The sequence below is a fragment of the Equus quagga genome, chromosome 8, assembly GCF_021613505.1.
Source record: "Equus quagga isolate Etosha38 chromosome 8, UCLA_HA_Equagga_1.0, whole genome shotgun sequence".
Classification (NCBI taxonomy): Eukaryota; Metazoa; Chordata; class Mammalia; order Perissodactyla; family Equidae; genus Equus; species Equus quagga.
Genome location: NC_060274.1, coordinates 125482504 through 125509110, shown reverse-complemented (window position 1 = coordinate 125509110; position 26607 = coordinate 125482504). Strand labels below are relative to the sequence as shown.

At 44.2% G+C, this 26607-nt stretch overlaps 1 protein-coding gene across 1 annotated transcript; it reads right to left on the bottom strand.

Moving 5' to 3' along the window:
- Positions 1 to 519: 519 nt before the first annotated feature.
- On the bottom strand, positions 520 to 26606 carry ZNF398 (zinc finger protein 398; the record flags this gene model as incomplete). The annotated part of the gene is made up of 6 exons (XM_046668988.1): positions 520 to 6692; positions 7950 to 8063; positions 16432 to 16545; positions 17110 to 17236; positions 23214 to 23609; positions 26586 to 26606. Coding segments are annotated over 6 exons (1929 nt in total), but the record flags the coding sequence as incomplete, so codon positions are not given.
- Between the last annotated feature and the right edge of the window lies 1 nt (position 26607).

Genomic DNA, 26607 nt, shown 5'->3' with positions numbered 1-26607 from the left:
TCCTGACTTCCTTTCCAGGACCTTTTCCATTACAATAATCCTTATTCTTATAAAACCATTAAAAATGCTATACACAAAATGTTTTACATTACATAAAATTTACAGGGAGAAATAATCACCAAATGACTCCGGCACCCTGGAACAACCGTTGTTATTTGGTGTGTTTTCCTACGCTTAAAAAATGCAGTCAAAGGCATACTGTGTATTTAAAACAAAATCTTACAGTTTTGCTAGAATTTTGTCAGTCTGTGGCTTTGGAGTAATTATAATATGGTTAGAATGAGACTATTCTGTAAGAATGCATACCTCTCCAAGGTGTTTATTCTGCTGTCAAAGCAATCACTCAATAGGGCAGAATCTGGAGAGAAAGCAGACAAGGAAAACAGGACCAAGAAGTAAAATCTTAAATTCTATGATTTTAGGGTTGGAAAGGACCTTCTATTATCATCTTGTTCAATGAGCACATACATTAGAATTACGAAAACGAGAGCTACACAAATTAAGTGCTTGCTCCATATCAAGTAGGTATAGAATGTTAAGCTAGGACCAGAATCCAGTTTCTAACCCTAGTCAGGTGGTCTTCCCACTGTACAATGACTCATCAAGCGTCCATGTCCCTAACAGCACGTGGCACCATGAGGGATACAAAATCAGACATGGCCTCCATTCTCGGGTAGCTTAACTGTTAGACCAGTTTCAAGATTTTACAGTAAATACTGGCTTTGTTAATAAACACACACAAAGCAAGATAGCCCAATGAGGTTTTATCAACATTTTATTTGAAATGTAACCTGGCAGTTTTTACAGCATTGTAGCACACTGCTTTTGAGGCTCCTCTGATTGGACTGTATCTATCTGCGTTCTTTCACCGGGGGCTGGTCTTAGAGGTATGAAATAAGTTTTTGTCTTGAAGAGGTAATTTGACCAAGTTGACAAAAGTCATTGTGTGTGTGTGTGTGTATATAATTATGGCCAGAGTTACACATTTAGAAAGAAACTGGAGCAAGGACAGAAAGGGAGGAATAACATCCTAGAAAGGGACAAATTACTCCTTTTGCAAGATACAAAAACAGCACCTTCCAGGTGCTTTATGCAAGGGACAATAAGCTCTGGTCTGCTAGTGCTGATGAAGCAGAAGTCTTTTATGGAACCCTGATACAGGTGAAACAGATTCTCTCCTATCCTGATAGCACTAGAAATGCCAAACTGTGCCACCGTTTGCCCATTCCCAAGTGAATCTACCAGGCCCAGAGATCCTGATGCAGGGACCATAGGACCTTCCCACCTGACTACGGCTGAGTGAACCAAGATGAGCATGTAACCCAAGGGCAGCCAATCCAAGGGCTGGCTGGAAACTTGTGGCCTGGTTTAGAAAGAGGAGCTGGGCCAGATGCCACACCTTAGAATCTGAACTAAGAAAAACCAAGAGAATCAGAGCCGCATGGTTTCATAGCACACAGAAACTTGTGGGAGCCAGGAGACACAGAAAAGATGGAGTAAATAGGCTCAACGGAAGCAAGAGATGGTAGGAAAAAGCTGAGACATCAAGCAATCACGTGCTTCTGTAGAGCAGCCTCAGTTCTCGACTTCCCACCTCAAGCTCAGCTGGCTTTACGACCCTCTCTCTGGTTGGTCCCGTACACCTTTCCTGATGGCTGCCATCTGACACCTTCTATGTGTCAGGCTTTATGCCAAGCACTTCCACCTAGGTCTCCCCCTAAACCTTAACACCTCCTGTTGTACAGATAAGGAACCCAAGCTCGTGATGGTTATATAATGTTACTTCCGATGATGCCACGACTTGAATCTAGGTCTGACTCGGAGTCCATGCTCTAAACCATGAAGCTGTACTAACCTGCTTTAGTCCTTAAGACCCTGTGCAGTCCCCATCCCCGATGCCCCAACTTGAACACCCTTTGCTTGTAAAAGCCTGAGACTTCCCTAGTCAAAGAATGTCCTATGTACAAACCCTGACTGCTTCCCTGGCTACAGATGAAGCAGAGTGAAGAGAAGAGGGTCAAAGGGATCCACCACGCACACAGCAGACATAGACCTGACGATGACAGAATCTCTGGTCTATAAGAACCTTTTGGGGAAAGACTTGTTTTTACTCATTGCTACTGAACACCCCTCAGGCAGCTGTTGAGGATGCTTTTTGTTGTCTAAGAAGCTATGATATAGAAGAGGGATGCGGTGTCCTGCCCCTCCTCAAGAGGAAACCTGAGCAGAAATTTGGCTTCTCCATCCCATTTGGAATGAACAGATAAAGGAACTCGGGTCCTTTTTAATCAACAAGGCTTTTGTGGACTGAGACAATGAACATTTGTTATTCCCCAGCAAGCCACAGGGCCTGGTCGTGGTTGAGATAGGCACGGACACTCAAATCTCTCAAAAATGCTCCAAAAAGCAGCCCAGCAGAGTCTCCCAATGGGAACTCTGCAGACTATCATCAATGATGAGGGAAGTGATGGAAGGCCCTGCTCTGGCTGGAGCTCAGCTATGGTGTTGCCAATGTCAAATGTCCAGCAGAAAGGAGCAGAGTTATCTTCTTTCACTTTCTAGATAAGCAATCAACTTCCACTTATTTTCATATCTGTGGCTGAATCAGAGGTTCATCTAATGGTGACAATGAAATGCCTGGTAAGCGACGTGTGGATCTGGTTATAGTCAACACCTGGATCCACTCAGAAGATGGTGCCCATTTACATGTGACAGCACAGACTTCTTAGCCCAGAGGGCAGACTGATGAAGGGCACATTTCTGGGTTTTCCTCCTTCATATCATGTCTGGTCATGACAACCAATCCTCAGGTACTTCTTCAACTGCAGAGTTAAATGCATGGTTTCTCTCAGGAGCCCTTGATGGGCCAACAGTTTCTCCTCCACACACCGAAACCTTTCTGTTGGACTTTATTTTCCACTGGTCCATTTTACTTCCCTACCCTGAATCTTAAGCAAACAACCTCTGATTTACCTGATGGAGGACTGCTGGAGGGAAAAGAGACCAGAATGTACAATAGCTGAACCTCCTAGTTTATAAGAGGCCTGATGGTTAGGATAACACCTACTTCCATCTTTCTGGCATGGCCCTGCCCAGCCCCTTTCACTCAGCTTCTTGCCCCATTGGTACTTGTACTGTGTTCACTTCTTGCCAAAGTCTGGGTCCCTGTTGGCTACAGTGCCTCGCAGAAGGGACTGTGGGATCTATCGGCAGCATCTTAACCCACAGGGCTCTTCCATTAATCAGCTGTGTCCTCAGTAAATCTTTGAGTAAAATCTTCCATGTTATCTAGTCCAACATCACATGTAGTGTAGGAACACCTTCTCCAGCACACCCTGGCAAATGCTCAAATCCGTTCAGAAAAAGAGAGCTCACCACCTAAAGAGAGCACTTTGATTCTTCTCCCTTTTCACTAGGGAGATCGAGGTGCAAAACAGGGCTGGATCTCACCCTCAAGTTCTCAGTGGGTTCACTCTAGTGAAACTGGAACCCTGGCTTTGGGATTCCCAGAACACCCAAATTTAACCACGATATGGCTCCAGATTCTAGTTAGAAAACTCTTCATCCCGATATGCCAGGGCTCTGTTCATCACCTGTCTTGGTTTGTTTTATACCCTTGGGTTTTTTCATCACCTTCAGACTAAGTCATGACAGTGGACTAGCTCTTACACACATTTCTCAGGTCTCCCACGATCCCTAGTATTGTGAATGTCACAGAGCATGTTTTATAAATGTTACGATCCTACAGAGCAGCATGTTCAGACAGAGCCTGCCCAGGAGCAAAGCTAGCCAGGGTAACACTTTTTCCTAGTGTGGTTACACACTACTAGGTAGGATGAAGGTTCGGCTAGGTGATAAGGAAAAAATGAGTCTTACCACTTCATCAAGAAAGTGCCCTGTCTAAATACTCGCAGACCTTGTTCCAGGCATCTTGGGAAGATTCAGGGGAAACAAGAGTACAGGAATAAACAGCTTTTCTGCCCAAGACTTAGGGCTTCTGCATTCTCTTTCTGTTTTCTACCTCAGGCTCCAAGCAAGAGTAAAACAACAAATCAAATTGATTTCAGTCAAGTTTCAGCAAGAATGTCTCCGCTTTGATTATGCTGTCTTATTTGGCTTTGCCTGGATAGAAGCCAGAATAGGGACAGGATTTTGGCAGGAGAAGGAATGTATCATAACATTTTTTCCCTTTTTTTTTTTTTTAAATTTCTAAGGGCTCACTTTTTTCCTTTCATCAGCCTCACTTTGCAGATGACAATGTGATATCTGTAAAAGGAAAGGGACTTATGCCCAACTGCAAAGCCACTTAGGAGTGAGACCAGGCTCAGATGCTTCCAGGTGATTGAGTTACCCCAGCAAAAGAACACATGGTAGCCACCACCCTAGGAGCGAAACAAGCAAGAGGAGGCTGTCCTTGTGTGCACAGAGCTGAGCTCTGTGATCAAGCAAGTCCCTCAGTTTGTCCACTGCCAATGGGGTAGAGCCAGAGGGAGTGAGCACACACACTGATGGCTCAAGAAAGCTGCGTTATAACACTATCTCACGACTGAGGAAATGAAAGATGAGTCCGCTGCACTTTCTGAAACTGTAATGCTTCTGGAAAGTGCTGTGATCTTTTCTGCTGACAACTGTCAAGAACATCAGACCAGCAATGGAAAAACCAGCTTATTGGCTTGGAAACAGTAAGAATTTGACATAAATGACTCTAAGAAATATGGTTCAGGCACAAGTTTTAGGCTGTTCTGTCATTTCTCTGGGATCTCTAACTTTTAAAGCTGGGGCTGAGAACACTGCTCCCAATTTTTTAACCAGGACCTTGACAAAGGTTTCTAGCAGTATAAGTGCCAGGAAGAGCCTGAATGCTTCAAATCAAGCTGGTGCAAATTAAGAACTGTCCTCCTTAAAAAGCTTTTAAAGTCCGATTTCTTGCTCCCCCAATATTAAACAAAATCTATTAGGAGAATTAATCTAGGAAACCTGGGAAGGCCATCTGGTGTTATTTGGGGAGAGGCAGTACATAAGCCCATGAACAAACAGGAGCTGGCGTCAGGGAGGAGCAGGAACATGGACCCAGGCTTGAGCACTTTCTTCTAGCAACCATCCTACCATCAATGAATTGACACAAGCCTCAGTCAGACATTCCCGGCCCTCACCATGGGCTTCTAGCTTTGGAGGCTCTTCCCACACACCTGTCTCTACCTGGAGCTACAATTAGTATCAATCTACTACCCTGTGACGGATTACCAGAGGCCAAATCTTGCTTTCCAACCTCTCTGCAACATTCTTATAACTTCTGCTTAGGTAATATTTTTGAAAAGATGGGGATGCTGGGCTTCTTTCCAGGTCTTTCTGGGTTTCAAGGTGTGGTGCTCTTGTAATGTTGTTGAAGTTCCGAAACACAAGCATGTCACTAGCCAAGCGTACAGGACCCCAAACTCAACGACGTGCCAGATGGTCATTACTGCGGGGGTAGAGGGGCTGTGGGCGTTTCTCTCGCCCTGCTGCGAGCCTGGATAACCACGAAAGGCGGGGGATTCACAAAACTCCCCCTCCACTCCCTTCCCCATACCACTGATTGGCTTCCAGACCTTCAGTGTTAACGGCTAGGCCAGAGGTTTCGAGCCCAGTTAGGAGGGGGCCTGGAGGGTCAGGCGGCTGTCCAGAGGGGTCACTGTCGCCCCCACAGCCTCCGTTGTGGCCGGAGCGCAGGTGGTCCTTGAGCGTCTGTTTGTAGCGGAAGCTGCGGCCGCAGTAGGCGCAGGGGTAGGGCCGCTCGCCCGTGTGGATACGCTGGTGCTTCATGAGGTGGTGCTTGCGGATGAAGCTCTTGCCACAGTGCGCACAGCTGAAGGGCCGCTCGCCCGTGTGCAGCCGCCGGTGGTTCAGCAGGTGCTCCTTGCGCATAAAGCTCTTGCTGCAGTCAGTGCACGGGTAAGGCCGCTCGCCTGTGTGGATCATCTGGTGGCGAATCAGGGCCGAGTGGCCGTTGAAGTCAATGCCACACTGCGGGCAGGAGAAAGGCCGCTCCTGCGCGTGCCCCCGCTGGTGGAGCAGGAGGCTGATCTTCAGGCTGAAGCTCCGGCCGCACTGCGCGCAGCGGAAGGGCCGCTCGCTGGCGTGAGCCCGCCGGTGGCTGGTGAGGCGGGCCTGGTCGGCGAAGCGCTTGGGGCAGTCGGGGCAGGGGAAGGGGCGCTCAGTGCTGTTATGGACCCGGAGGTGGTAGGTCAGTCTTGACGGGTGAGTGAAAGTCCTGGCGCAGTGGGGGCAGGTGGGGGGTGTCTCCGCGGCTTGGGCCTGGGAGCTGCTGCTGAGGTCGGCCTGCTGCGGAAAGTGCTTGGGGCACTGGGCACAGGGTAAGGGGTGCTCACCAGTGTGGCTGCATTGGTGGGTCAGCAACATGTCTTGGCTGAGGCTCTTGCCACAGTGGTGGCATGAGAACACTTGCTCCCCCGCTGGAGGCGGGAGGGGGTAGCTTCCCAACTGAGTAAAAGTCACTTGTCCCTCAGGGGCTTCAGCCAGGTCAGGGGCTGGACGTCCAAAAGTTGTCATGGATGCCGACTGCTGGCTTTTGAAAGCCACATCTGAAAAAGTATCCTTTGCTGCTGCTGCTGGTGGAGAAGAGAAGGTGACCGGAACCTCAGGACACAAGGAGGCTCTAGCAAGGCCTTCAGCTTTGATGACAAGCTCTTCATCTGAAAGAAAGGACTCAGAGTCATGCCTGTCCACACCTGTCTGTGGCAACTCTTAGTCCTCCTGCCCTGCTCTAACAGACTGCCTGAGCCCTTCGCTGGCTCTGATAAGAAGCTCAGGGAGGGCTGAGATAATCATCAAGGCGTCTGTGGTCCCTGTGGCAAATCAGAGAACTCACGACTGCACCTCTGCAACGCTCCCTGCTTGGAAAAGGAAAAACCTGCGCATCAAGCTTCCCAGCAGTACTTCATTCTGTTTCTCCTCTTCACGACCTTTCAGCGATTCTCTGGTGCCTAGTGTGACAAGGCCTAAAATCACGTACTTATCTATTCCTACTCCTCTTCATTCTGCCAGGTAACTCCTTCACTGCAGTCAGCTGTCTCTCTACTTTCGCTGAAAGTAAAGTATACATTTCTGCTTTTACATCTTTGCTCATTCTGTCCTCTTTTGTGGAATGCACCCCCTCTCTTCCTATCTTCCCAAATTATACCCAACCATATCATACCAGTCTTCTAAGGCCCAGTTCTGGCTTCACATCCTTCTTTAGGCTTTATCTAAATACTAAACTAAAACTGATGCATGTTCTCCAAACTTCTCATTTCTTTCACGTTAGTCATCCATCCCACTCACCCTTGACATTTAACAACAGGCATGCCTAGCAATGATATGTGTGTCCTCAATATTTTAATTTTTATTTCCTAGAGCCTAAAAGAACACAGGGCATAGAAGATATTAAAAAACAGGTTGCGTTAAGTTATAGAAAGAATTGGGTCCCTTCTGACCTTGAGATTCTCTTCTATAATTCAGATGGCAAAATACAGCTGGTGCTAAATATCTTAGAAGGAAGATATTTGTTTCTTCTCCCATCGTGTTTTCCTGAGGGAGAGCTCTTCATTAACATTCCCATTTTCGCCTCTCCAATGACATTTTTGTCTCCACTGCTTGTCCCCCCCGCCACTTTGTTCTATCCTTTCTACACAATCTTCAAATGTTCTTCTTTCTTTATCTTCATACTTTTGGTCCATCTGCATGCACTTATTTTTCTTCCTCTGACAATTCTAATTTGTTGTTACATTTAAGAGTGTTTTCTCACTTAAAATTTATCTTAGTTTCATTTCTAGCTTACTTGAGTGTGTCTCCCCCCACCCCTCTTTTTCTCCATTCTTCTCTCACTTCTGCCCCCACACCCCTTCACCTGCTGTCTGCGGTCAGTCCTGGTGTAAGCTGTTCTGGGCATGGATGTTTCCTCCATTACTCACCGGCATAGGTGCCTTTGTATACGTCACTCTCCTTGGACGCCTGTGGGGCCCCAGCCTGGGGCTCTTCCTCTTGTTTAATCCAAGAAAGAATATCTGATGTTGAAATGCCAGGCTCTATTTGTGGGGGACAAAGAGAATGCCCTTCAGGGGACTGACTCAAAAAGTGACAATAATCATGTGGGTTTGTTGAACACTATGTTTTGTACAAATACTTATCTCTAACCATCACAACAAAACTGAATCAGCCTTTTAAAAAAATGCATATATCAAGAGCACCAGTTCAAAATGAAACCAAATTGATGTATTTTTATATGATATACTCAGCCTGATTCACTATTTTCAGTGAGCCCACTTCAAAAGAAATCAATTTTTATTTTGGAGGTGACACCTGAAATAATCTAGAATCAACAGTACCTGTCATTTCATTAGCACACTTATTTTCAAAATGTTCTCACTTTTTTCTCTCACAGCTTTTTTAGGAAATAATGAAGCAGGTAATATTTTCTCCATTTAAGTGGCCAATAAGGAAGTATTTACAGTGAAACGCCATATTATCAAAGGTCTGCTTTAAAATACAGCAGACAGGGGCTGGCCCCGTGGCCGAGTGGTTGGGTTCTCGCGCTCCACTTCCAGCGGCCCAGGGTTTGGATCCTGGGTGTGGACATGGCACCGCTGGTTAGGCCACGCTGAGGCGGCGTCCCACATGCCACAACTAGAAGGACCCACAACTAAAATATACAGCTATGTACCGGGGGGGCTTTGGGGAGGAGAAAAAAAAGCAGGAAAAAAAAAACATTGCCAACAGTTGTTAGCTCAGGTACCAATCTTTAAAAAAATAAAATAAAATAAAATACAGCAGAAAAAAGCAAAAGAAACAAAATTGACCAAAAAAGTTTTTCTTAAATGTTAATTAAAAAAACAAATACATTTCCAGAATTACAAAGTTATATCAGTTTAAACACAGATCTGACTGCTCAGAAACATACTTTTCAGGTTCCCAATTCTGGGCTCTTTCCAAGAGATCCTACTACCTTTGCCTATCAAATGATACAGGTCAGGGGCCAGCCCCGTGGCCGAGTGGTTAAGTTCTCGAGTTCCGCTTTGGTGGCTCAGGGTTTCAGTGGTTCGGATCCTGGGCGCAGACATGGCACCGCTCATCAGGCCATGCTGAGGCGGCGTCCCACATAGCACAACCAGAGGCTCTCACAACTAGAATATACGACTACGTACCAGGGGGCTTTGGGGAGGAGAAGAAGAAGAAAAAAAGAAAGATTGGCAACAGATGTTAGCTCAGGTGCCAATCTTTAAAGAAAAAATGATACAGGTCATTGTTTCCTGAATCCTGGGATGGTGGAGAATAGTATTTGCAAGTTCCTCAACCTTGGGGATTCTTTTGGAAAGAAAAAAGAACAGCCTCTCAAGGCTTTGCACATAACATGCCTCATTTGGTCAGCACAGAAACAGCTGTGTTTGCTATTCCAGCCGAGGCATATATAGCCTTTTTTGGCCTAAAAGGACAAGCTGGCAAGCTGACAAGGTCCAAAGAGTAAATTCAAGCTCTCTATATTATTTCTCAAAAAAGCCTTGTAGGCAGGTTATGGTTTTATTCCTAGAAAATGAACAGAACTCACTGTTTTTCCCAATGCCTTTCAAATCAAGTAGAGACCACTGAAACCTAAATGTGTGCCCAAAGCAGAGATAAGAGGTTAGACAAGAGTAGGCCTCAAAGACTGTCAGACTGCACAGATGGAAAAACACAGGTTTTAGTGTACGTGGCAGGTTGCCTCTCAGCTTCCTACTCTGAGCCACAAGGCTGAAGTGTATTAAATATAGTCCCACCTTATTTTTTTTTCTCCCAGCTTTTATACACACGTATATATAAAGAAAAAAGCAGGCAGGGGAGACTGTGTATAAGGAAGAGGTTCTTTTAACAGACATCCAGAGGATGAACTTTCTATTCATGCAAAACATGAGACTTTTAAAATGCTTAACTGCTTCCTTCATCAATTTTCTGAATAATGATAGTGCCTTAGAAACCTCCAAAAGTGATTCACGTGGTTTTGATTTTTTGTTTGCTTATCATTATGAACTCATAGAATGTTATTTGATGAGTTTCAATCCATTGCAGCCATTCTTTTTAGTGCTCAAACTGTTCCTTCTTTGGCCAGTAGGAGCCCCTTCAGATCAGCTCTATGTCTTTTCATGTCATCAAACACCTAGTTTCCTTCATTTTTGCTATGACAAACCGTCCCAGGTTCATCTGGTACATTTCCTGCTCCAAGCACACAATCAACAATCTCTTTGAGAAATGGAATTTAGAGACCACACTCTGGATAAGCATACTAACGCTAATAGGTTCTCGTTGCTTCTAAGTCTTTTCAATGGACAGAGCTATAAAATACATACCTTTTAGAAAAAGAAAAGTGTCATTTGAGTTCATATTAATATTTATGATTCATATTTAAGATTACAAGGTTTTAATTAAATCTTTTGATTTTATACTTGTATCTTTTCTCTCTTATCCTGAAAATCTTGGTTCATAATAAGATTAACATAATCTTTGCTTTATCTGAATATATGTTTCAAAATAATACCAATATTATTAACAAAAAAATGAACACAATTTAAGATGTTTTGTGGTTCTTCTAGTCTTTAGGACACATCCATCTAGGGATTTATAGTTATGTTTTAAAGTCATTTGAAAGAAATCTACTTTATGTGTTTATGTCACCAGCTTGATATATGGTTTAGTTATTTCAGCATGTATTGATTTTTTAAATTTGTTTTTTTAATTATGTAAAATATTTACAAGGCTCCAAAATCAAACTATAAAATAAGGTACATTCAGACAGCCCTACCTTCCATCTCTAGTCTCTCTCTCCCTGTATAGGTAACCATTCTTGTTGGGTTTCATTTTAAACTTTATACATCTTCATATTTTCCTTCTTTATGTGGCATACGACATAAACTGTTCTGTAACTGGAATTTTTACTTAACAATATATTCCGGGTATCTGTCTGCAGCAGTCTACAGAGATCTTTCTCATTCCTTTTTATAGCTGTACTATGTAGCTATACCATTGTTTACTCAAGAGTCCCCTACTGATGGGCATCTGGATTCTTTCCAATCTTTCTTTTTGCTAAGGAAGATTTGCCCTATCATCTGTTGCCAATCTTCCTCTTTTTGCTTGAGGAAGATTCACCCTGAGCTAACATCTGTGCCAATCCTCCTGTTTTTTATGTGGCTCACTGCCATAGCGTGGTCACCAACAAGTGGTGGAGGTCCACAGCCAGGAACCGAACCCAGGTTGCTGAAGCGGAGAGAGCTGAACCACTAGGCCACGGGGCCAGCCCCTCCAATCTTTTCTTATATTAGTCAGCAGCCAACCGTAAAAGCTATGGAGGGCTAAAAAAAAAACAAGGCAGTTCTCCAGAAACATAAGCAGCTGTTGTTATTACAGCCTGCCGGCTGAGTATGTCTTCATTTAACTTGGGAAGCCCCAGGAACCTAATGTCTCTTTTTGAATGATTATGCTGAAAGCGCCTCTGGTCGGTTAACTAGATCAGTACTATTAAATTTTGTGGTTTTTTTTGAGGAAGATTAGCCCTGAGCTAACTGCTGCCAATCCTCCTCCTTTTGCTGAGGAAGACTGGCCCTGAGCTAACATCTGTGCCCATCTTCCTCTACTTTATATGTGGGATGCCTGAGGTCTGCAGTCGGAGGGAGCTGGCTTAACCCAAGAAAGCAGCTTTTGCCAAGCAGTGCCATGTCCGCACCCAGGATCCAAACTGGCGAACCCCAGGCTGCTGAGAAGCGGAACATGCGCACTTAACCGCTGCGCCACCCGGCTGGCCCCACTACTAAGTTTTATTTTATTAAATAGTTGGTCCTCTGCACTACTGTCATAGAATGCATAGAATACAGCAGTGTCTGCTACAGTTTGGTGGGAGTGTCCAACCTGAGGACCTTCTGGCAGTGAAATAAAAGGAGCAGGAGCATTTGAACACTAAGATGGCCTGATACAGACACCTGTATCGTGACAGTATGGGCAAAAGCTGGCCAGGTCGCCACAATGGCACACCAAAGCACATTCCTCGTAGGCCTGAGGAATCCCAACAGTGGATACTTAAAGAGACACAAAGTGACGGGAAAATCATTGGTTCATGCAAGCAGCAGCCTTTGGAGAAAGCTAGAGAATAGAGAAAAACAATATTGATCAGTAAGAGGAAGTTGATAAATGCTGAGGTTTTAGGTTTGAGAGGTGGTGAAAAATAGAAAGGCCGATCACAAGAAAATATAAAATTTTAATGTCTACACTGGTTGAATGTTATTTTAACTGTGAGGAACTCTGATTTTGTGTGTGTATGTTTTAAACAGATAAGGGCCCGTGCTGTTTAAAAAGGAGCTGGAACCTCGAGGTTCTGAATGTTATGAAGGTTTATAAACTAAGCGAGTTAAAACTGGTGCTGAGGTCTGACATCTTAAGCAGGTAATAAAAAATAATTGACACATGAAACTATCATAGTTAAAAAATAAAACCTTTTAAACTTTTTGTGAAACAGGTATGGAACTGTAACATAGCAAGAATGTGTTAAGTATTTGTGTAATAAGTTAAAACCCCTAAGTTTTATCATGTCCAGGATGATTCTTGCTCTCAAAGAGGTTAAACTAAGATAAAAAGATTATCATATTGGGATGTGCCTTAATCACTGATTTTGTCTAGGAAGAGATGGCTTTGCTGGACCAGAGTAAACAGGGATAAACATGGGATAATGACAATGTACCTGAAATGACAATGATCAAAGAAGTCTCCCCAGGACTACAAGTTTTAGAAGTTAATTTATTTTACTTTTGGGTCATTCTAGACTTTTGGCTTGAGTCCACAGCTTCTGAACTAGAAGAAGGCCTAGATAATGGACTTTCAGTAATTATTCTATCTGAACTTCTTGGGTAAACTTTTTCTCCAAAAAATTCTAAAAAATTGGAGTTCAGTATTAAAACTATCAGTGACCAAATAATGGCCACACACACACAGCTGTCTGCAGTTTAGCCCTAGTAATAGAGTTAAAGAATTTCAGAAAATCTCGTGTTTGTATTTTTCTACATTCTCCCATTCACTACCATTCTCTACTAATTGTTTGCAGTTTTATCTAAGATACTAGGCATCAATGACTATTCCCTAAGAGGATACAATTTCTCTTTCCCCTCATCAGATTCAAGTAATGGAGATAAAATAAAATAAAAATTTTATGCTCTATTTCTTATTTTTATTTTTTGGAGGAAGATTAGCCATGAGCTAACATCTGCTGCCAATCCTCCCCTTTTTGCTGAGGAAGACTGGCCCTGAGCTAATCTCCATGCCTCATCTTCCTCTACTTTATATGTGGGATGCCTGCCACAGCATGGCTTGGCAAGCGGTGCCGTGTCCACACCCGGGATCCAAACCGGCGAACCCCGGTCTGCTGAAGCGGAACGTGCACACTTAACCGCTGCGCCACTGGGCTGGCCCCTGGAGTATAAAATTAATTCCATGACATCTGGACATAAAAAGGAGGGGATGCTACATGGTACCATCACTATCTCCAAATCTATTCTACCTATATATTTTTATTTAATTATAATGCACAGTTGTTAAAGCTCTAAAGTGGAATACAATCATAAATTATGGGTTTTATAAGAAATATAGATAAATCCAAATGTATTTTAGAAAATTCAGGTTTCGAAAAGTACATCAATGCTCTAACATAAACACACTGGTCTAACAACAAATTCCATGGCATATTAAAATTGGTTAAAAAAAGATGATGTTAGAGAAGAGAGAAGCTGTCTGCTCAAAAATAAAAGTTTTGATTCTTTTTTTCCTTATTAGAACAAGATTTTAAAAATGATTTAAATGGTTAGGCTTAAGTGGAGAATAATCTATCAGAAAGATATTTTATAAATTCTCTCATTAAAGTGGCCTAGCATTAGTATCCTCTTCCTAGTATTCGTGTGGAACAATCTTTCATGAACTTTAATGACCAGACAGTTTAATACTATTCTCCACTGAAAGGAACCCAGACTTTTTTTAATGTGTTATGAGAAAGAAAATCTAAAATAGGCCTGTGTCAACACAGCAGGCCTGAGACGCTGAGACTTAGAAAGGCCTGCTTACGAGGTTGGCCCTTGGCTGGCAAACAGTTCCCTGTGCTGATGTAAAACTTTCCCTAAATGTTAAGAGTGCCTCACAGGGCCTAAACTGTTGGTACAAACAGTGTGGTTTATGCTGAACCTCCACTTGCCTTCTGGGAGTCTGGAATTGTGGTGTGTGCTAGGCAGAGGGTGCTTCCATGAGCAGCTCCAGTGAAAACCTTGGGCACTGAGTCTCCAGGGAGCTTCTCTGGGAGACGACACTCTGCATGTGTTATCACAACCCCTTGCTGGAGGATTAAGTGTGTCCTGTGAGACTCTACTGAGAGAGGAGACTCTGGAACCTTTTTTTTTTAAGAAAACAAGTACTGAGGCAGTACTGGAAGGACACAAGAGACAGTTTAAAAGTCCTCTCACTTGCCAAGTTGACAATTTGAGCAACCAAAAAAAAAATAATTGCATTAAATGAATAAAATCCATGAATATATAATTAAATCTAAAAGGGAGAAAATATAAAGGGTTCTAAAGGATAGACACATCTGAGCTTTTTTAAAATTCTACATATTGATCAGTTCAAGTCATATGAATCCTATCTTCAAGTTCTGGTAAATATCTAGGTTGATAATCATCAAAGCAAGCTAAAACTCTAAAGAATCAAACCAGAGTATTAAATAAATTCAATGCTTACAGTGTTTGTTAATTTTAAGTAAAAATGTATTAATGTATATAGGTTGACTACCCATAAATGGAGTCGTAAAAACGAAGGTAAAAATAAATTGACAAGATGGCAGGTAAATGACACTTTCATGTATCATTACAAAGCCAACTTACCTACAGCTTTTCCATTCGTCCCCAAAAATGACATACTCATTTATACTATCGAGGCTGTGTCAGGAACTAATAAAGTAGACTAAGGAGTTCTTTCCAGTAACGAATTAAGTCAGCCATCTCTATTTGTGATATGATTTTAGAATCATTATTTGTATCCATGATACAGAGATGAATCAAATTCCACCTGTTACATTGCCTAAATACAATCACTCACAGTTCTTAGAAATAATATGTGTGGCAGATATATGCATTCCTCAAAACTTAGAGAATGTTCACTTAAGATCTGAGCACTTGACTGTATGTAAAATTTACCTCAAATGGAAAAAAAACACAAATATTGAACTCTAGGCTAATGATATTCATGCTGAACTATTTACGGAGAAATGTGATGTCTGTGTTGGCTTTGAAATAGGTTGAAAATAAGACGGGTTGATGGGGGGCTGGCCCCATGGCCGAGTGGTTAAGTTCGCGTGCTCCGCTGCAGGCGGCCCAGTGTTTTGTTGGTTCGAATCCTGGGCGCGGACATGGCACCGCTCATCAAACCATGCTGAAGCAGCATCCCACATGCCACAACTAGAAGGACCCACAACGAAGAATATACAACTATGTACTGGGGGGGCTTTGGAGAGAAAAAGGAAAAAATAAAATCTTTAAAAAAAAATTTTTTTTAAATAATAAAAAAAAAAACATGGGTTGATGGATGGATAGAGGAATGCAGAGATGGATATATATGTGATAAAATACTAGCGGTAAAATCTAGGCAGTAGGTATCTAGGTGTTCACTGTAAAATTGTTTTAACTTTTCCGATAGTTTGAAAATTTTCATAATAAAATGTTAGGAAAAAAACAGTGCATGGGACAGGAGGTAGGTTGTAAGAGAAGTTCATTTAATAGGGATGTCTGCAGGATGAACTTTCTATGAGCTTTCTATCAAGCAAAGAACAAAAACTGTATGAGATTTTTCTGATAGCAGAGGTGGGGCTTGAGAGAAATAATACAGCTGCACTGTGGCTAGTAGTCTTTCCCACACATTATCAAGCAGCTGCCAACTAAAAACATTAAGGCAAGTTAATTAATGATAGCTGGCTCCCAAACCAAGCAAAATCTGCTTTGCCCAGGTGGATGTCATCGGGGTCCACTGGTTAAGTGCATCTCTGAGGGACCACGCAGACGCCCAGCTCCTCCAGCACTGCTTAATGGCCACGTGTACATTCCCTCAAGCCCTTCCCTTCAGATGAGCATGACTGCTTCCTCTGCCATCTAAGGACATTCTTTTTTCTAAATATTTACGTCTCAGAACCTTTGTCATAGCCCTCAGATGTGTGGTATTGGTGGGTGAAGGCATTGGACAAGGTGATCTCTAAGCTCCCCCTCCTATTTAAATGCCTGATGATCCATTCACAGTCTAGTTGCTTTAGCACCAAGAGGCTCGAGGACCCCAAGCCCTGCTTACTTAGTGCTGAGCCATCATCCCTGACCAGGAAAGAGAGACAAGGACTAGATAATCTCTTCTCCCACTTACCTTCACTGGGGTCTGTGGGAATCTCACTTTCCTCTGGCCCTGCCTGGTCCTCTGTGTTATGGTCTCCTTCTGGCTGAATCTGAGATAAGACATCAGGTTGATTCATGGCATAATCTAGGAGAGAAAGAAGGGAAAAGGGGTATGACAAAGAGATCAATGAGGATGCTACTAACTGTCATGAAGGCTGTGCTGAGGACTTTGAGAGCCACAATCCCAGGGAATTACTTTTATATTCTATTTCACTTTCCCCATCCATCCACCTCCAATATGGAAGAGATCTATCAGGCAAGCAGGTAAGAGGAGAGGTAAAGGGTGGGAAAGGTACATGTGCGACTTCAGCACCGCCACCTGCTGCTTTCACTGGGTAAGAGCGACAGTGTGCCTCGGGTGGGGGAGAGGGGGAGAGATCAAGGACCCTTCAAAGTGAAGGATACCCATGGAAACCACTGCAGCTGGCACACCCATAACTCTGAACTTCACTCTCTATCCCGTGAATTGGCAAAGGAGAGATGATGATTTCCTATTTAGCAAGGGTGAATTGGAAATCTTTAGCTTGGAACCAGAATCTGAAGGGTGTGAGGACAGAGTGAGAATGAAGACCACTGGAGGAAAAGGGACTGTTCTGAGCCCTCCAGGAGCTGCTGTCACCTCATTCACAAGGGGCCAACTTAGCCTCACCCATGGAGATGAGAGACTCGTAGTTGCCCTTCATGATATTCTTGTAAAGTTCCTTTTGCCAGTCTTCTAATTTTTCCCATTCTGGAGTGGAAAAGTAGATGGAGATATCATCAAATGTCACAGGTACCTGAAATTACAATCACACCGGGGTTAGTCCCTCCCACTGCAATTCAATCATTCAAGAAATCTTTACTGAGTGCCTACTAGGTACAAAAAACTGTGCGGGACCCTAAAAGGATACAGGAAAAACTTAAGACAGATCCAACCTCCGGGAGTTGACAATATTTTCAAGGAGAAAGGTGATAAACTTTAGGGTTGTGCGTTTTGAGAGGGTGAAGGACATGTAAAGAGTCATTTGCAGACATAGGTACAAATGCAAAGCAGTATTTAACTCACAAAGCACAACATATTAATATCCATTGAGTACAAGGTTTATCCGAAGCACCAAGATTATAAAAATATGGTTTCTGGGGGCCGGCCCCATGGCCAAGTGGTTAAGTTCACGTGCTCCACTTTGGTGGCCCCGGGTTTCACCTGTTCGGATCCTGGGTGCAGAAATGGCACCACTCATCAGGCTATGTTGAGGCGGCGTCCCACATGTCACAGCTAGAGGGACCCACAACTAAAAAAAATATACAACTATATACTGAGGGGATTTGGGGAGAAAAAGCAGGAAAAAAAAAAAGATTGGCAACAGTTGTTAGCTCAGGTGCCAATCTTTAAAGATTTTTATTTTTTTCCTTTTTCTCCCCCAAGCCCCCCGGTACATAGTTGTATATTCTTCGTTGTGGGTCCTTCTAGTTGTGGTATGTGGGACGCTGCCTCAGCCTGGTTTGATGAGCAGTGCCATGTCCACGCCCAGGATTCGAACCAACGAAACACTGGGCCGCCTGCAGCGGAGCACGCGAACTTAACCACTCGACCACGGGGCCAGCCCCTCAGGTGCCAATCTTAAAAAAAAAAAATTTGGTTTCTGCCCAAAAGGAATGTATGACTGTATTCAAATTAATAACATGGACAAGAAATTTTTAAAATAGAGCTATAATGGGACTGGGATGAGTCTGGAAGAGATGGGGCTTCAGCTAGTCCTAAAAGACAGGTAGATTTCTTTGTTTTGGACACTGTCATTTTTCTGGTTTTTTGCTGAGGAGGATTAGCCCTGAGCTAACATCTGTTGCCAATCTTCCTTTTTTTTTTTCTTTTTGCTTGAGGAAGATTAGCCCTAAGCTAACATCTGTGCGAACCTTCCTCCATTTGTACGTAGCATGCCTCTACACATGGCTGACAGTGAAGTAGGTCCACGCCCAACCTATGAGCCCGCGCTGCCAAAGCGGAGCACCTGGAGCTGTAGCCACTTCACCACGGGGCTGGCCCCCAAGATGTATATGCATGTATCTTTTCCAAAATTAAAACATTCAATAAAAATATACATACTTCATAAATTTAACATAGCCTTTAAGATTCAAAGGTCTGTCCAATACTATTAGGCAATTTTATTTCTTTCTGCTTCATTTGTGTCATCTTTTTCCTCAACGAGAAATTTTGTTCCTAGGGGCTAGAACCATAAATTACTCATTTTTACATCCTGCTCAGCACCTACAATCAGGCTGAGGGAAGTGTAAATACTCAATACTTAATTTTTATCTAACCTCACTACACAGGAGATCTGTCATAGCTTACAATAAAAACTCACGATAAAATGATCACAGAAATCAACGATCAGATGGGCTTCTGGTCCAAGACTGTGAGCTAAGCACACACGTCCTTCTCTTCCCTCCCAGACTCCACTGAAACCACAGCGCTGAGATGGGGGACATATCTACAACACCGCCAAGAATGAGCAAGAAGGCCGTCACCAGACAGTTCTTGATGAGTCTCACTGAGACCCGGAGGATGGGCGTGTGCTGGGGTCTAAGGTGCGCGAGGAAGCTGCATCTCCCTGATGCACAGGGAAAGACTGCAGTGGAGGAATCCAGAGAATTCCAAGCTCGAAGTCAGCAGATACCCTGAGTAGGAGTAAAAGTGGCTGTAAACTGCCGTTTGAAGGGCTATCTTTAGAAGCAGGACCCCCTCTCTCGTCCTCCTCATCAACCCTGGCAGAGCCGGCAGCATTTACCCCAAAGCTGAAATGACAGACCATATCTCTATGGAAATTTCACAACCTGCCTGGGACAGCAGGGGACCCCAGTATGGGAGCTGACGGCTTGGAGTACTGCCTTACTCCTTCTGGCCTCCGGGTGGTCCCTGCACTGCCTATTTGCTCCTGGCCACAGCACCTTAAAGTGAAGCCCATCTACATGGAGCGCCTATGGAGGGAGCCCTCTCCTGCAAATGAAAGATCCTGTGGTTAAAGAGACTAAAGTGGTGGCAGAGAAAACATGTCAGCTTCCTGTAATTAACCAAAGTAATCAATCTAATCCTCCACTTATAAATATGGATGAACAATCACAGATTACTCAAGATTTTTTTTTAAAAAGCTAACAGCACCAAGATGAACAAATACTATAAAAGATCCTAGAGGGAAAAAAATCAATAAGCTAAAAATCAAACAACCCTCTAATTCAGATTCTCAAAGAAATTTAGTAGATATTGCATCCATAAAAAAATTCAGGCTGCTTTAAAAAAAGGAGCAGAAAATAAGTATTATTGAAAATTAAATATATAATTGTTAAAAATAAAAATTAGAAATGCTGGAAGGAAAGGTCAAGAAACTGTAGTTAAAAAGGTAAAAAATATTAAGGAAAATTTAAAGAAACAAAGACAATAATCCATCATCTGTCAACAGCAGTTCCAGAAAGAGAACAGAAAAAATGGGGGAGGGTGTGTGAAATATTATAAAAATAGATTCATAGAAGAAAATTTCCCAGAGCTGAAAAGATACCACTCTTCTGAATGAAGGGTCACACCAAGGGTCCAAAACAAATTTTAAAAGACCTATATCCAGACATAGCCAACAAATTTTAGAAAAATATAAATAGAAGATAAAAACTTCCAGGGAAAAAAAAATGGGTTTCTTACAAATTATAATCAGTTTGGTATTAAACTTTTCATCAATGGCATTTGGTGTTATGAGATAATGGACCAATACTTTTAAAATTCTGAGGGCAAATGGAATATTATTGAGCATGAAAAAGGAAGGAAATTCTGACCTGCTGCAACATGGATTCATCTGCAGGATGTTATGCACAAGTGAAACAAGCCAGTCACAAAAGGACAAAAATTGTGTGATTTCACTTATATGATGTCCCTAGAGTAGTCAAATTCACAGAGACAGAAAGCAGAATGGTGGCTGCTGGGGGCAGCGGGAATGAGGAGTTGTTTAGTGGGTACAGAGTTTCAGTTTGGGAAACCCTGGGGATGGATGGTGGTGACGCTTGCACAACAATGTGAATGTACTTAATGCCACTGAACTGTACCCTTAACCATGGTTAAAATGGTAAATTTTATGTATATTTACCAAAATTAAAACAAATTAAAATTCAAAGTAAGGGCAGAATAAGAGCATTTGCAACAAAGCAAGGACACAAAAGTTTACTTCCTGTATTTCAATCTAGTAAATCTTCAATATATTCTAATTTCATGAAGAAATCACAACATTATTTTTATATGATTTTGGAGTTTAAGATGGACAGGTTGAATGTTACCCATTTATCCGGGTAATACCATAAGTAACTTTAACTTCCCTTTTCTGCTATTCTTACGGCAAATACAAATTTAAACTTTCCCAAAGAACTTCTAGGGGGCTCCAGATACACAAATAAAAACACTGGGGCAAGTTCTCTGTCAGATACTGCCTCTGACATCCCTTCCAACTCCCTCATCTCCGCTCCCCTTCACAACCCTTGAAAGAGTCCTTTATTGTCATTCTCCCTTTTCTCTCTTCCCATTCACCCCTCCACCAGCTCCATTCAGCCTTCCATCCCCGGCTTCACTGCACTGAAACAACTCTTGCAAGGTTCCCAGCGACGTCTATGTTGCCAAATCATATTCACCATCTTCTTCCTTCTAGACCTCTCGGTAACATATCAACCCAGATGACAACTCTCTCCTTGAAATGCTTTTCTCCTTGTCCCTGTGACCCCACATACTTTCCTGTTTTGTTTCCTTTCCCGCCTCCCTGGCCACTCCTCCTCAGTCTCCTTTGCTGGCTCCTCCTTTCCCTGGAGCTGAGCCCTGGGACTCCTCTTGCTTTCCCACTTTCTTTCCTGAGGTCATCACTTCCAGCCTCTTGACTTACAACATGACCTGGACATCAACGACTCCCAAATATTTCTCACCTTTGAGCTTCAGGGACCACTTCACATCTCTCCAGAATGTGCCACAGGCATTTCCAACCTAACACTGCGAAGGAGAACTCTTAATTCCTTCCCATGCCTCAAGATATCCCCATCTCAGTAGATGCCAACACCATCCATCCGGTTCTTCAAGCCAAAAGTCTAAGAGTCACTAAACCTAAGGTGTTAAGAGCATGTGCTCTGGAGCCAACTGGGTTACAAGACAACTCTGTTATTTATATTTAGTAACTATATGAACCCAAGTTAGGGTTCTTATGAAATAACTAAAGCACTCAGAACAGTAAAATTCTAAGTAAATCACCACACATTAAATTTACAATTATTGTTGTTCTTAATTCCTCCTTCCCTACTTCCCATCAGTAAGTCTTACTGTCAATTCTACCATCAAAACATCCCGAATCTGTCCACTTATCTCCATCTCCACTACTGCTACCCTCATCCAGGCCACTCTCACCCCTATTACAGCTGCCTATTGTTTTCCTCCCTGCTCCTGTTCTTACCCCCTTGATTCATTCTCCACATGGCAGCCAAAGTGGTTCTTTCAAAATATACACCAGTATAACTCCTCTGCTTAAAACCCTTCAATTTCCTCCCATTACACCTAAGATAAAACCCCAACTGCTTACCTTGGTCTCCAATGCCTGACCCAGTGGTTCAAAACTCTAGCTGCATTATTACAATCATCTACGGAGCTTCAAGAATTATTAATACTTAGGCCCCATCCTGGACCTATTAAATCAGAATCTCTAGGTGTGATGCCCATCAAAATTTAAAAGCTCCCCAGATGAATCCTATGTACAGCCAGGGCTGAAACACATTGCCCTAAACGATCTGCCTCCTGTTTACTCAGTGCACACAGCGGCTGCCCTTCCTCCTTCCCCTCAGTGTCCCTAGTCCCTTTGAGCCTTCGGGACTTTGCACTAGGTATTCTTTCTGCCTAGAAAGCTCTTCCTCAGATCTTCTCACAGCTGGATCCTTCCTGTTATTTAGTCTCAGCCTAAATATTAGCTCCTTTATGAGAACTTCTCTGATAGCCAATCTAAAATAAATCATCAGATAGCACTTATATTTTTACCAAAGCGCTTAAATGGATTTTAATGTTATCTTTCTTTATCCACTAAAATTTAAGCTCCAAGGGAGCTTACGTGAATTGTTCACTGCTGTGCCTTCAGGATGTAGACATCAAGCAAATAGTAAGTGTTCAAGAAATATTTGTTGAATGAAGGAATAAATAAGCAGGCATGCTTGGAAACTAGCTGGCTCAAGGCTGTCTTCCATAGTTGAGGAATAGTGTTTATTTCCCTTTTGTTTTATGGGCTATTCCCTCCAGAAAGGCTGGGCCCCAGCATCGCGGCACACTTCTGCAAAGGATGCTGATGGGCAGGATCTACGTCAGCCCCAGACCCACAGATGGTCCCAAACCCTTATGTTAACTATTTACTCTACCTCCCCTCCCTTGTCTTCCCTCTAACTTTTCACCAGAATTGACAACAAATTCAAATTGACTGATTTAAATGATATTTAGTTTCCACACCAAGATCGTGGCAGACAGGTTAACAAAGAGAAAAGTGACCAGGGGATAATGGGCAGGAGAAAGCAAAAGAGAAGAAAATCCATCTATCAGATAGCCAACTTTGGACTGGAAACAGTTTTCCAATGATCGCTGTATTAAACATGGAATGCTTCCCAAATAGAGAAACACAAAACAACTTCATAGTTCCTTCAGCCTAACTGACTGACCAAGATTATCCCTTACTACTAGGCTAAGGACTAGTGAGACCACTTTCCATCTAGAAGCGAAGGTATTACCTTTGGGATATCCCCTTTAATACCCGGGGGCAGCCGCAGGATCCAGAAGTTCCTGTTTCTCAGCAGATTCTCCAGGTTCTCCAGCCGCCTCTGCAGCAGCCCGTACTCCTGCAGCAGGGTCCCCAGCACGGCCCACTTGCCATCCAGCTGGTTCCCAAGATCGGCCACTGTCTTTTCACAGCTGGCCAGCTTCTTCTCTGCTGTCCCTGTCCGTCCTTCTAGATGCAGGAGTCGCCGGCTGTGGACCTCAACCTTTCTCTCTATAGCCTGCACAGCGGCCACCACTGTCCACAGGGAGATGGCTGCAGTCTGCAGGTGTGCCTCATTTGCTGCTGGGGGCGTGGGAAGAGGAAGGGGCTGCAGGGACGTAAGGCATTCGGAGTCCCATTCAGAAGTCTGTGCGCAGTGGAGAGATGAGACAAGACACTGAGTGTTAGAAGGAGCCCTAATCCAAAATAAAATCAGATAAGGACCGCTTAACTGGCCAACTGAGATTAATCTAAATACAGTTTTAGTACCACCTGTATAAGCCTCCTCTTTATGGAGCTCATCGACATCAGGAGCCAAGAGAGCTGCTTTGGTGGTTCAGGGATGGATTAGGCAAGACAGTGAATGAGTGAAGCTGGATCAAGAACCAGCCCGGCATACTCCCTGGGATGCAAAGCCCTAGAGCCAGCGTCCAGAGGCTCAAGCTGTTGCTGCATCCCCTCTCTCTAGAAAAGGCTAAATGCATCAGGATCTCTCCAGGTTTCACTGAGCTCAGTGCCCTCTGATAAACCTTTGATTGACTTATGCTGTGGCCCTGTCCACCACCCTGCTTACAAACCACAACCATACCATTCAGCAAACCTTGAATAAGCAGAGAATGTTGAGTCTGGAAAACACACAACTATTTGCGAACATTTAAGGGTTATAAAACAGAAAGCAAAACAGGCTTGTTTAATCTTACAGTGTTACTCTAGACGGCAGAACTAGAACCAACACGGAATTTTCAGGCAGGCAAACATTGGCCTATATAAATAATTTTTGAACTAGATCTTTCCAAGAAAATAATAGCTTGCCCCAACATTGAACGCACTTTGAAACAAAGAACATATTTTAAAAAAAAGAAATCTCTACCAAAAAAATAGGAGGTTTGACGAGGATGACCCCTACAAAGCCTTCTGACTCTATGAATTTGATAACCTGCTCTCTGGCCACAAGCTCCCATCTCTCCAGCTCACCCATCACCTTATTCTCATTTCACTTGCTCTGCAATCCCACTAAACCCTTGCCCATTCTCTTTGCTCCTGGTTTGTCAGCCTGATCCAGGCTTTGCTTTCTTCCTTGATCATTTCAGCCATCTTTGACCCCTTTACTCATGTGTCTTTCTGCCTCACCTGCTCAGCTAACCTCTAGCTTTGAATCAGTCCGATGGTTCTCATTCTGATCCTGTAAACAGGCTAGTAAGCCCTGCTAAAGGAAGTCACACAACCGGGTAAACTGGTGTCACCACACACCAACGGTCTCTAAGCTCAGAGGGGGCTCAACACTGCCTGGTGCCCCCATGTCTCTTTTCCCTTTCAGTCCAGCGGCCACTACAACTCCCACGCCAGCACTCTCCTTAAACTTTTAGCACAGCACTTCTCAAACGAATGTGCATAAGGATCATCTGGAGATCTTGTTAAAATGCAGACTTTGATTCAGTAGGTCTGGAAGGAAAATTGAGATTCTGCATTTTTACAAGCTCCCAGGTGATGCTGATGCTGCTGGCTCAGGGAACACGCGCTGAGTAGTGAGATTCTTGTCCGCTGCAGGCCCCCTCTCCCTGAGAAGATGACATGGACTCCTACTTTGAGAAGAAAATTAGAGTACTTAGACCAAACGCTCTCAATTTTCTCCTCTTTTTCTTCACATTCCTTCCCACTTCAAACTCATCAGTAACTTAATCTTGCTTTTCTTCCTACAGGAAAAAGGTTCATCCTATTTAAAATTGATCTCTCCACTTAAGCTCTGAATGCCAACTCCTTCCACATTTTTAGGTACACTGTTCTTCTTTTATGGTCAATATTTCAATCTCTTGATTCTTCTCCATAAGATGAACCTGCACTGTTCAATATGGTGGTTACTGAGCACTTGAAATGCGGTTATTTTGATTGAGATGTGCCATGAGTATCAAACACACTCAAGATTCTGAAGACACAGTATGGGGAGAAAATGTAAAACTTCCTAATTTCTTAATATTGATTCCACATTGAAATATTTTGTACGCACTGAGTTAAATAAAATATTAAAATTAATGTTATTTCTATAAACTTTTTAAACACGACTACTAGAAAATTTAAAGTTATATGTGGCTTCCATTATGTTTCTACCGGGCAGGGCTAACATAGACACATGATCTCTACCATATTTAAAAAAAAAAGATTGGAAAAGGAAGAATAGGTCCAAGGGTAGGGATGGCTTTCCTCTCTGCTCTATTCCCCACCCCTTGCCACTGCTTCCTCTTCGTCCTCCCCTTTCACCTTTCTCACTTTCATGTCACTCCTCCGTAGCAGTCTGGCTCCTGACCCACTAAAACGGCTCTCCTTGGGGTGACCAAAGGCTTCTCAAACCGGTAAATCCAAGGCATACTTTCCAGTCCTCTGTTACTGGACTGGTCCCTGCTCGTCCTACCCGGGTCTGGGCTCAGGGACTGCCCCGGTCGTCTCCGCAGCACTAGCAACTGGTGGAGCGCCCGGCACCCGCGGGCCCGCCGCCGACATCGGCTGAATGAACCCACACGAGACGGTGCTCCACCCTCGGAACCCGCACCGGTCACTCGGGCAGCAGCGTGGACGGAGGCCCTCCTGCGTGGCCGGCATTGTCAGCTACGGGCCCGGCGCTCCCGAGCCGCACGCAGTCCTTTGACACACCTAAGTGTCACCGTGGCCGCCGCACCTGCGGCTGTGCGCGGCCGGGCGCACGGCACCGAGGGCGATCTTGCGAGCACGGGGCCGCCGGGCACGCCAGCCCAGCGGCCTGCGCGTGGCGGGCTGCGGCGGGCGGACGCCGAGCCGAGGCGCCCCTCTTCACTCATTCCCCTTTCGGTAGCGTCCCAGACTCTCCCCGCTAGAAGCCTCCAGCAGGGCTGCGGAGCCCTGGGCCTCGCACCCGGCGCGGGACCTCTCGGGCGGAGGGAGAGAGCCTGCCAGCCCCGCGCCGGCGGCGTCCCGCCCGGCCATCGGGCCCGGGGGCCCCCGGGGCGCCCGTCTGCGCTCGGCCGCGCCCCGCTCCGGGGCCCCGCGCCTGACACGCCGCCTTCCGCCCGCCTCCCTCGCTCGGGCCCGGTCGCGGAGCCCCAGGCGCCCCAACCCTCCCGGGCTCGCAGCGCTCGTGCGCGGGCCGCCTTACCGGAGCCGGCGCTGCCTCGGCC